Here is an 11,961-nt window from a genome sequence, read left to right on the forward strand (position 1 = left end):
CCAGACCAAGACCGCTTACAGATCCCCACCTTTATCAATACTTCATCTATATTCGCAATATTCAGATTGCATTATCATATTCTTGCTTGTTTGAATAGACCTTCGTGGTTAGGTTGATTGTGCTGCGGCGTGGTCAATAACCTCTCGGAGTTAGTTTAGCGATTGCTAACGCACAACATCGTGCACGTTTGTAGTCGGATCGTCAAAGTCGTCTCCACCAAATCGATAGTTATCATCTCATCGAAAGATCGGGATACCTCACCTCTATCAGACTACTGCGTTGAGGCTAGTGATCTTGCCGCAGATTGGTTTTTGGTCTTGTTAGATAATAGCAAGGGCTGAAATCCTTTTTTACCTAATCATTTACTTGAGTACGGTATTTTTCTAGTTATCACAAATCGTTCTGCTACGCCGTGACGACTATAGTACCGTGAAAGATCGGGCCGCGACGCCGTGACGACTATAGTACCGTGAAAGATCGGGCCGCGACACGCACGAGTTAGTGTCTCGCTAGTTCGTGTTACATCACCACAACTGAATGCCAAGAACAACCAAACGGTGGTATTCGGGATATTCAGCCAACACAAATGCCAATACCCAATACCAGGCCCTAATGCAAACATCCAAACACAGCGTTAGGTGTTGTTACAAATGGATTTGAAAACTGGTAGGGCATAGCTGATAGGACATGTTGATGGGCTAAACTGAAGACACAACCACAAGGTTCTGATGTAGTAACAACTTGCAACTAGCACAAATAATCACGTCCAGTAGCAACATGTTTGGAATGTAAAAGCTTACTCTTCAAAGTTCACCCGGTAGCAACATGTCTGGAATATAAGCTTATTCTTCAGAGTTCACGCACGAGTGGGCTAATAACGTAAAGTTGCTTACTCTTCAAAGTTCACCCGGTAGCAACATGTCTGGAATGTAAGCTTATTCTTCAGAGTTCACGCACGAGTGGGCTAATAACGTAAAGTTGGACAACGTCACCCACACAAGACAAAACTAGGCAACAATAGGCTGATTATAGAAGCCGTTAGCCTGTGCTTTGGATACGGTTTTCAATCCATCTTTTTCATGGCTCGCTTCTGTTTTGTTTCCTGTAATTTCTTGCTCATCTCAAGACTGCATCAAATAAAACAGAATCAGATCACAGAACAATTAGAATAACTTTTGAAAACATGATCACTCATTTCATAACGAGACACAGCTGCCAATATTTATATACACAACCCGCCAAACAAAAGTTGTCCTGATAAAACTATAGCTTGGTCCACGGTCAAACAGAAACAAGTGGCTATCAAACCCATTGCATCTAATTTGCTCTACTGTTATGTGTTATCTACTTATGGCTGCCAACTACCTTAGAAGTCCAAAAGGGATAGAAGAGAAGGTGCAGAAGAAAAGACGCGGTGCCAAATGTCATCTCGCAAGGCGAACCAACGATTCAAGACAATTCTCTTCCTTGATTCAACTACATACAAACTAAGAACTCTGTACACGTCATATAGCATATTTAAGTTTCATGCCCCTTCGGAGTCATATTCTCAGTTTTAGAAAGACAGCTACTCCGTAGACAGTAACAGATCTTACAACTACATGGAAAATAATATTCCACAGCCTTCATAGATCTGTTCAGAAAAAAAATGAAATAACGCCATGGCTCATATCAAACTAACCAAATTCTTTGGAATAACCAAAAACAATGAGTAATGAGCATGTTTGAAGTTATAGATAGGACTATCCAAAGACTAATGAAACCCAGCCTAGATGGTACCCATGCTCTCCTGATCAAGTATTACACTGTTTAAACCTGCATTGAATAGTGCCTACTTTCAGAATATCACCACAAAATAATGATTTGAGGACAATTTCTTTAATATACAATACTCTCTCCTTTTCAGTTTATAAGACACGCCTATTTCGAGTTCAATTTCGACTGTCGATTTAACCAACATAATATGATTATGTCGTAAAAAGATTATTCCATTGGAAATTTCTCCAAATGTGAACTCGATTATATACTTTTGGGGGCATATAATGATTTGTGTTGGTCAAATTGATGGTCAAAGTTTACTCAAAATACACGTGTCTTATATAAACTGAAATGAGGAAGTCTTTGAGTTATCATAAAAACATACGTACGCAGATATCCACAATACAATGAGATCTAACATAATTATTCACAATAAGTTATTGTGCTAGTGTCCATCCAGTTAAGAAGCTAGACACCCTACAAGTTCAACTGGTTTGTGCATTTAATGATTTGTTTATTCTAAATTTGGCAATACAAATTTGTGGTACATAAATATGCTAGTTACTTCCTTCAACCATTAGGGTAAAATATTATAGTTTTGCTGATACCTCAATAGCTAAAAGTACCTACTGTTTGCATACATCGTTTAGGATATTCGTGCTTGGGGGCTTTGAGTTTGCCTCTGTGTAAAAGTCCAAGGGACAAGCTTACAAGATCCATAAGACGATCGAACACGATCCTAACACAAAGTCAAGGGCAAATAAACATCACGATGCATAGCCTTGCGGGAGAAACGCAACAAAGGCAAGTATGTCTCAAAAGTTTACTCAACTATACACAAAACCTCACCTTCTCTATAGGTGCTACAGGCCCATCTACGGGCTTGCATCTGGCGACTTGGCACGACGAGCACATGAAAAGTTGCAATTGTCCATAAACGACAAACTAGCGCTGTGGAACAGCCGCTCCTGGATCTGAGGGCTATCCCGCTGCCTGGAAGTGCTTGGTAGCAGACAGGTCATCGGCAATGCAGCACCGGCGCAGTAGCAGAGGATAGTAGGTATTATAGATAGAGAAAAAGGAATAGGGAAGCTAGGCTCTATTGGTTATTGCTAGCCTTCAGCTTACACGACTAGGCCCTCTATATAGGCTTCTTTATATAGGACACGTGCAAGTACAACTTTGACATACTCAGACGTTAACTGGAATCTGACTCAAACTAGACTACCTAAACAGAACCTGGAGACTAACAAAACAGATGCATCCTTCAGGTCATCAAACTGCCTTTTCTAGCCGCAGCCTAACCTTCCCCTGGTGTCTTGTACCTACCATAAGAAATTCCCCACATAACATATCTCCCTTCCTCCACAAGCAACTCGTCCTCAAGCTGATAATCTGGACACTGCTTCATGCAGTCAGCAAGGGGCTCTCAAGTGGCATCCATTTCCAAAGAACCTGCCACAAGCACATGCTTTCACTCAGCTACGCATGCTATAGCTTAGTACTTTGGCAGGTTCTGGAATGACTCGGCCATCCTCAACCAACGGCAATGGTGGTGTCACATATGAGTGAAACCATGGAATATTTTCAAAACTCACATCACATGGAAGGCATCGTGCAGATGAAAGCCTTCAGGGAGATCCAGCTTGTGGGCAATAGAACCAGCGTGCTCCAGAATCTTGTAAGGTCCATAAAGTCACTGAGCTAACGCCAAATTGTATGGCCTGGCAATGAAGCAGCTTGCCTATGGTGAAGGCGCAGCTTGCCTATGGTGAAGGCGCAGCCAAGCCCACTCACCAACATCAATGGAGAACCCCAATGATGGTCATCATAGTACTTCATGCTGCCTTGTCAGGCTTGAAGTAGAGTAGGAGGGTGGGGGGTCGTGGCCTTAGACCACCTTTAAGGGGGTGTCATGAAGCGAGGACTGATATAATCTGTTTTAGCAGTATTTGACCACAGGAAGCCAACCCAACCACTGCAGAGGTCAATCTCCTGTCATGCACCAAGGTACATAGAGATCACCTTGTTCGCCAACTCTCTAACCATCGAATAGGGGATGAAACACTGAGCTCATGTGCAAGCTTACCCCGGACACAGGGAAAATGGTGCGCCAGAAATTGCTGATAGATATAGGGCCGCTATCATTGACGAGGACTGTAGAAGCCGATGTAGCCGAACAGTGTCGTCAAAGAAAGCTCGGGCTATGGAGATACGGATGTGCCAATGGTATGAAGTGTGCATATTTGGAGAAGTGATTGACAACAGGAAGGATCACTGTCTTGCCATGGACACAAGGAAGGGCCTAAATAAAATCCACTAAGATATCCAGCGAGGGCTGAAGCAGACCAAAATGATGAAGTATCTGTCTTTTCTGTTAACAAATTTTGCAGGTACGAACCAATTATAGCAACAATGCATGGTCACCTCGTATGTGGAAGGTGTCCCGCAAGCGATGAAGTGTGTTGAATGCCCGATGGGATGTTCCGATAAAGATGCTACCAATGGCGATGACAAAAGCACATAAACATGTCAACAATGCATGTTTAGATCATCGCAACATGACCAAGGGTCACCGAGCTCACCGGAGACAATTCGGTCATGCAAGGAAATTAGCTCGGCAGACATCGCAGTCTCCTTGCGCAAGTCATCAAAAAGAGCAAACTATCGTGTTGAGATGGCATAAACTGTGACAAGGCTGTCAACGGGTCACGTCAAGTCAATGCATCAATGGTGGTGTGAAGCGCCCAATACGATACTCCACCGTGAAAACATAGCTGATAACTTGCTTGCCCATTGATGTTGTGGAATTTTCAAAAGCCGTTGATTAGGATGAACTTGAGGCTTTAGAGGTAAGTGTGGACAGTGAATGCACATCCCGAGTAGAGTTGCAAATGTCACATTGCTTGGACTAGGCCAATTAGCTCCCTCTCATAGACTGCCGGTTTGGCATGACACGGCGCTATGGGTTGCCCTGGTGAAGAATGGAGCTGAAGCCGAGCAGGAAGCAACACATTCTATGAAGAACGGATCATCAAACGCACGCATCTAAAGGATAGGGGTTGTACCGTGGGCACACTTGAGCGCACCGAATGCAGCCTCGGCTTCTTCACACCAGTGAAATCCTTCCTTCAGCAGCTAGGTGAGTGGGGTTGTGATGGTACCAAACTCCTTGATAAACTTGCGGTAGTAGCGGCAAAGGAAACAGAATAGCACATCTGCCACATCACCAACCTTGTTGACATCTATGGACACACCATCTAGAGAAATCACATGGCCAAGGCATGCTACGGATGCGGTACCAAAGGTGTTGCACTTGGACCTTTTGAGAAAGAGAGAATGTTGCCACATAACTTGAAACACAAGACAGGTGGTGAAGGTGCTCCGGCCATGATAGGCTATAAATCAAGATATCGTCAAAGAAGACGAGAACAAAACAGCAGAGGAATGGCCAACGGATCTTGTTCGTCAAGGCCTTGAAAGTAATCGGGCATTAGTCAGGCAAAAGGCATGACCAAGAACTCATAGTGGGCACTGTGCATGCAGAAGGCTGTCTTGGAGATGTCATCCTAGTAAATACACACTTGGCGATAACCAGAATGCAAATCAAGCTTGGTGAAGAAGCATGCACCATGAAGCTCGTCGAGAAATCCATGCACCATGAAGCTCGTCGAGAAATCCATGCACCACTAGGATTGAGAACTTATCCTTGATTGTTTTCTCACTAAGAGCACGATAGTCGACATAGGAGCGTCACGAGCCATGTGACTTTTTTTTCCATTTTGAGTTGAGCCATCTGGCTTCTGAACAAGAAGAACAAGATCTAGCCAGGAAAGGGTTGAATCACTTCTGCTAAGAATGCCCTACTACAACATTTCCTCACAATGAGGCTCGATCTCATCCTTCTGTAGTTGCAGGGTAGCGATAGGGACGTACAGTGACCACATACCCCTCAATCCAGAGTGGAGTCCGGTGATCATGTGCATGCGAAGGTGGCAAGGAGGAAGGCTTGGTAAAGATGTCATGAAATTTGATGAGCAGTTTAGTCATCAAATCCTCTGTGTTGGGGGCAACCGAAGAGTTGCGCGTAGCCATAGGGACGTATAGCAACTGGAGACCGATTAGTCCAAAGTCAAATCCGGTGATCATGTGCATGTGTGGGCAGCAATGAACAAGGCTTGGTGAAGATGTCGTCAAATTTGGTGAGCAGTTTAGTCATCAATCATCCGGTCTTCGACGAGGCCACATCCAAGGAAAGGGGCGCACCCCGGTCGGCTTGGCCTCCAAAACAATGGACTAGTCCATCCGGGCCACCACCAACTCCAACAACACCTAACCTGGATGTTGCATCCACACAACATCGATTTAACACTTTGTCGCATAGGTCCTAGCAACACTTCTTGTTCCGGGGTCCGATGCCCCCACCCTTGTCGACGGTGGCAACATCACTCTACGTATCACCATCATTCGGGATGGGACGCCTCTAGACGAGTTCCTCAGGTTAGTAGGGATGCTATCACGCCGCCATCGCCGAGCACCCTTCTTGGCTCTGTGTAGGGGATACACCTCTTCAACCTCATCGAGGTGCCCGCAAGTGGACCAAGTTCTACACAAGTCACAATCAGGAGGCAAGAACCCTAGCAATGTAACGCACCTCCCCTAGTTCCTCTACCAAAGTTGTCGAGTTGCACCCCAACCCACTAGGTCTCCAAATTGTAAGTACCCACGGACTATCCCAACATAACCCAATCAAATCATGAGTAGGGCTCTTATCTGATCTGAGGGGCCTGAACCTTGGTCAAATCATGTTTAGTGATCCCTGGTGACCCGACCTTACCGTTCCAGGGTAGTGACGTACTTATCCTCAACAATAATTGTACAAGTCATACTACGTTTTGTAAAGTTTTTGTTTGAGATTCGCATATTCTAACCAGCATTACTGTAGCACTTTCTAACTTCAAACTTAAACAAATTTGTTGCATCTACCATGTCATTGTTCCTATGGCATGGTCAACAAAAGTGTGGGTTCGAAAATTGGTTGGTTGTGAATCACTTCCAATGCCTACCAAGCATGAAAATGAATTAGTGTAAGCTAGGGATTGTTTATCATGGGAGTAAAATCTACATTGCTTTCGTGTACACGACATGGTTAACACGAGATTCAAAAGGCACTTTATCTTCTATTCATTTTCAACGCTTAGCATGCCTAAAAATATAATAGTGTAAGCAATGATTATTTTATCACGAGGCAAGATAGAAGAATTAGTCTTTTTATTTGCATTATTCCTCACTCGAGGTGCTCCTTATATAGGGGCCTCACACTTAAATCTAAGTAACGGATCATGGATCTTATCTCCCATTGATTTGAGCTCGAAGCTAAAGGATACGTTTCAAGTTTAAATGATTAACTACCTAACTGATAGATGGAGATCCTTCACTAACTTGGCGTTTGGTGGGTCATGTACACTACCTAAATGACTTATTTGGTATTCAATCATCTCAGAAATTGTTATTTCCCAACGAACCAGTTGTGTACAACACAAGCCTCGTAGAATTTAATAAATGTAATTTAGTGGATCATCATGAAAGCATCTACAAAGTATAATGCCAAATTATCAACTGAATCACCATCAAGTGGTAATTGACTAGCCGTTTAGACAACTGTGAGATGCTATTTGTTTAAGGGTGTGGTGCTGCTATGTTTGGACACAGCAAACAGGATCGGCTAAAAAGAATTTGATATAGCCTTGCCATTAAGTAATCATTTGCTTTGTTGTGTTCCAATATCTATGGAAGCATAAAAAGAAAGTGAAGAACAAATACTAGGAAGTGCTAAGAGAGATGGAACATTTTACACAAATTGCAAGTTGGCATACATAAACTAGTAACAATAAACATTGAACTGTAAATACCTTTTGATGGCATCATTATTCATGTACCGAGTGAACTGGCTGGCGACAAAGGAGTTGCCATAGAAGATATGCCTTCTGAACATCCTAGCAGCGTGTCCTTCTTCTACTTCTTCTTCCTCTACGTTGATATAGAGAGCGCGACAGCCCCTAGCACCTTATTCTTAGTGTTAACCTCTACCAGCCAAAAATTGTTGTAGCTATCCTCCAACGTGAAGCAAATGACATTAGGATCAACCAAACTAATGGTCGGAAACTTTGGCAGGAGACATGGAAGACGCTTATCTGTGTCAAGAGCGGCCCAGAACTTGGCGGATTTGATGGTGAACTCCTTATGCCATCGCATTGTCCCTAAGTCGAAAGTCCAAGTTGTGATATTGAAAGCAGAACAAGACTGGTCACGCACACTGCGGCCTGTGTCATCATTGATGCTAATGAGCTTCATAATGCCTGCATCAGTAACACACACATGGCGGGCCGGGTCAGGGGCCCCATGGTCGATGTACAGACGATGCTGATCCAGTTCTACAGGTAACCGGGCGTAACGTGGGGGCGGTGGATGTTTGGCAATGACATCCACAAACAGCAAGCCCAGATAGAGATCAACCCAGCACAAATAGTGATCATCAAAGGGGATGACAGTGTCAGTTTGCCAGGAACCACTCACGATGTTCAGGGTGCCGACGTCACAAGGCAATGGCAGCTCCTTATCGTCCCACTTCATGTTCGTCTCCAGAGGGGTATAGTGCAGCACCCTGAGCCTACCGAGGCATGTGAGATCTGCCACCGCGAGATTCGCCACGGTGAACCCACCATCCCTGTGGCACAGGAGACCGATGTCTGCACTGCACATTGCCTGCTGATCACGGGACAGGTGCGGCTTGTTGTACTGATTCATCACAGGGTCCAGCAAGCCGCCGTCAAAGCAGGTAGGGAGTCGCCGGAGCGACGAACGACTCTTGGAACAGGAGGGTGCTGTGTAGACGAAATAGTCGATGGGGTAACAGGTGGGATGGTAGCAGCCGTCGAGGGGCACGTATGTCTGGAAAAGTATCGAGTCGCCGTGCGCTGCGATGACGAATGGCTTGTTCAGGTCGCTCATCTCCGGCCTCAACCCGTCTGGCCAGTGAAGGTAGAGACGGGACACCTCCGGGGGTTCAGCGACCCGAAGGGAGATGGCGATGGGTTTACCGGTGCAGGTGGCTGAGATCTCTGATAGCGTGCCGTCAGCTACCGCATCCGAAACAACGCCATCCCCATCCCCCTTGGTGCGGTGGGCGAACCGATCCAGCATCACCCAGGGAATCCGAGAGCACGCGAACTTCTCGGCGGACGGCTGGTGGTGGCGGTAAGAATCGTCGGCGGGCGACGGACCACGAAGTTGACGGGACTTTTCCATGTCGAACGGATGATAAGTGAGGGCTAACTCGGATTTAGGGTTGTGAGGGGAGGGGATCTGGGACCGATGGAAGGGGGTTGAAGGGGAAGCTGTGCGACAGGAGACAGGACGAGAAGCCGCGCAAGGGATTGGGGGGATTTATAGCAGCACTCTGCCCCGGTCTATAGCTGGCCAAATGGGCCGGTTTTTTCGGGCCGGCCCGTGAGCACGCCGGCACGGCGCGACACGCCCTGGACCGTGCCTGGGCCTGGAGGCTAGGCACGTGGGCTGGCACGGAATGGCCCGATTAAGTTTTTTTTTATTTTTTTTATACATCTATATATGGCCCAATATGTAAAAATAGGTTAAAAAACGCTCAGTGCGTCAAATAATAGGCTGAAAATATGCGGCCCACCGTGCTAAACGGGCCAACGTGTCGGCCCGTTTACTAACTGGGCCGTGCCTGGGCCTAGTGGCGCAGCACGCGGGCCGGCACGGCACGGCCCGTATAGTAATCGTGCCTTGGCGGGCCGTGCCGGACCAGGCACGATTATAATGGGTCGGGCCGTGCCGGCCCGTTTGGCCAGGTATGCCCCGGTCTACCGGCCGAAATCTCAGCCGTCTTAAAAAAAGCCGGAAACTTTATTCATTTGATATAAATAGTAATCCCTCCGTTATTACTAGATATAAGTTTTTTTAGAGATTTCACTATAGACTATATAAGGAGCAAAATTAGTGAATCTACACTTTAAAATATATCTACATACATTCATTTGTAGTTTGTAGTGAAATCTCTAAAAAGACATATATTTAGGAACGAAGGAAGTACTACATCGTTTGTGAGGATCATTACAGCATCTCCAATAGATGGTCTAAATGTAAAAATACTTAACTTTTAGATCGTCTGGGGTAAAAAACGTTGCTCCAACAGGCGGTCCAAAAATTGACCCCACCGCCCAGCACCTGTCTCCACCATCAACCTATATCACCCCTTTAGTATGCAAGATGCTCTCTTTTGTTTCTTTACCTTTCTTTGTCTTCTTTCTCTTGTTTTGCCTCGCTCCCAAAAACCAAGAACCCTAACCTTAGAAATTCAGAAATTCGTGCAGGAGGAGAAAGAGGAGGGAGATCTTACCAACGAGAAGAAAACCGACAGTGGAGAGGGACACCGGAGAGATTGAGAAGGCCATAGTCGCCGTCGAGCTCGTGTACGACCGTTGCACTGCCTGCAGCGCCTCCTGGTCATTAGCGCATGAGAAAGGTAAAGGGGAGTACTTTGCACGTGGTAGAGGGGGTAGCCCTCGCCTCCGGTTGGCCCCTCCGGTGCCGCCACTGTGGCTGCCTCCGCAATCACCAAAGGAGAGTGGTCGGGAAAGAGGAACGTATGTCTGAGCCCGTGATTGGAAAAGGTTCCGGCTCATCATGTACGGGGTGAGTGGGTTAGCTCCCAACTGTTCCAATGGACGTAATTTTACAATGGGCAAACGTAATTTTACGTCGGTTATTAAGTTGGACCATCTCTCGGTCGATCTGACTCGGGTGAGGAATTACTTATTCCTCACCGAGGGTTATTAATAAAGTTTCTCTCTCTCTAATAACACCCCTTAAGACTTATTCTACTAACAGTAGCTCTTATTCTGCTAACACCTCTCCAAACAACCGTCGGAACACAAACAAATTGCGCGCGGACCCACCCGCCCCTCTTGCCCACCTTCTTCACCCCCACCCGGCGCCCAACCAACCCACCCTCCGGCGCCCCCGCCCCCTCCGCGCCCCCCCCCCCACACACACACACTCTCGCGGCACCCCTCCGCCGCGGCCCCCCACGACCCCCACCCCTCCGGCGCCACACCATCCCCCACTCCCTCCGATGCGCCACCACCTCCCACCCCTGCGGTGCCCCACCACCACCCCACCCCATCCAACTCTCCACCGCCCCCTCGTCCCCGTGCTGACAGCCGACGGATCCAAACCGCTGCGACGCGGAGCTCCCCCGTGACTCCCAATGCGGAGCTTCCCCACTACCCCTATCTTCCTCTGTGCCACTGCTCTGGGTCGCAGCCACCGCGTTCCACCACCACCAACACGGCAGTTGCGCGGCCTCGCTTGTCACGCCCAAGATGTGACCCTATCCTAAAGGAACTCGAAGGTCTCATCAAGGATAGAAGCGCATCTTGAAGACGCTTTTGCAAGGTGGATATCATTACATCAACACTACATAATAGTGGGGATACAACCAAGACATACAATGTCACATGAATACAACAATACATCATATACAAGTTCAACATCCGACTACGGATGAAACAGAAACAGAAACTCAAACGATATCCACCCTGCTAGCCCAGGCTGCCGACCTGGAACCTAACCAAAGATCGACGAAGAAGAAAGACTCCAACACGAGTACACATCACTCTCGCGTCATGATCATCGCATAACCTGTACCTGCAACTGTTGGTGTAGTAAACTGTGAGCCACGAGGACTCAGCAATCCCATTACCATGGGTATCAAGACTAGCAAAGCTTAATGAGTAAGGAAAGGGGTAAAGTGGTGAGGTTGCAGCAGCGAGTAAGCATGTATGGTGGCTAACTTACGCAAATAAGAGCGAGAAGAGAAGCAAAGCAAGCGGTCGTCAACTAGTAATGATCAAGAAGTGATCCTGAACTCCTACTTACGTCAAACATAACCCAAAGACCGTGTTCACTTCCCGGACTCCGCCGAAAAGAGACCATCACGGCTACACACGCGGTTGATGCGTTTTAATTCGAATCTAGTGTCAAGTTCTCTACAACCGGATATCAACAATTTCCCATCTGGCACATAACTGCGGGCACGGCTCTCGAAAGTTTATACCCTGCAGGGGTGTCCCAACTTAGCCCATCACAAGCTCTCATGGTCAACGAAGGATATTCCT

General features: G+C 46.7%; 1 protein-coding gene across 2 annotated transcripts; it reads right to left on the reverse strand.

Moving 5' to 3' along the window:
* Positions 1-586: 586 nt before the first annotated feature.
* Positions 587-9,182, reverse strand: LOC123092106 (uncharacterized). Of its 2 annotated transcripts, XM_044513792.1 has the most exons (3): positions 8,336-9,182; positions 7,672-8,118; positions 587-1,128 (listed from the first exon to the last, which is right to left on the reverse strand). In XM_044513792.1, exons 1-2 carry the CDS (start codon positions 9,065-9,067, stop codon positions 8,110-8,112), a joined length of 741 nt encoding a protein of 246 aa, XP_044369727.1. In that variant the 5' UTR covers positions 9,068-9,182; the 3' UTR covers positions 587-1,128; positions 7,672-8,109. The 2 variants fall into 2 exon arrangements, with proteins under 2 accessions (XP_044369727.1, XP_044369726.1); XM_044513791.1 differs by having other exon boundaries at positions 7,672-9,182.
* Positions 9,183-11,961: the final 2,779 nt, after the last annotated feature.

The sequence above is a fragment of the Triticum aestivum genome, chromosome 4B, assembly GCF_018294505.1.
Source record: "Triticum aestivum cultivar Chinese Spring chromosome 4B, IWGSC CS RefSeq v2.1, whole genome shotgun sequence".
Taxonomy (NCBI): domain Eukaryota; kingdom Viridiplantae; phylum Streptophyta; class Magnoliopsida; order Poales; family Poaceae; genus Triticum; species Triticum aestivum.

Coding starts and splice junctions, on each gene's coding strand:
- LOC123092106 (XM_044513791.1), bottom strand. CDS start 9,067: ATGGAAAAGTCCCGTCAACTTCGTGGTCCGTCGCCCGCCGACGATTCT.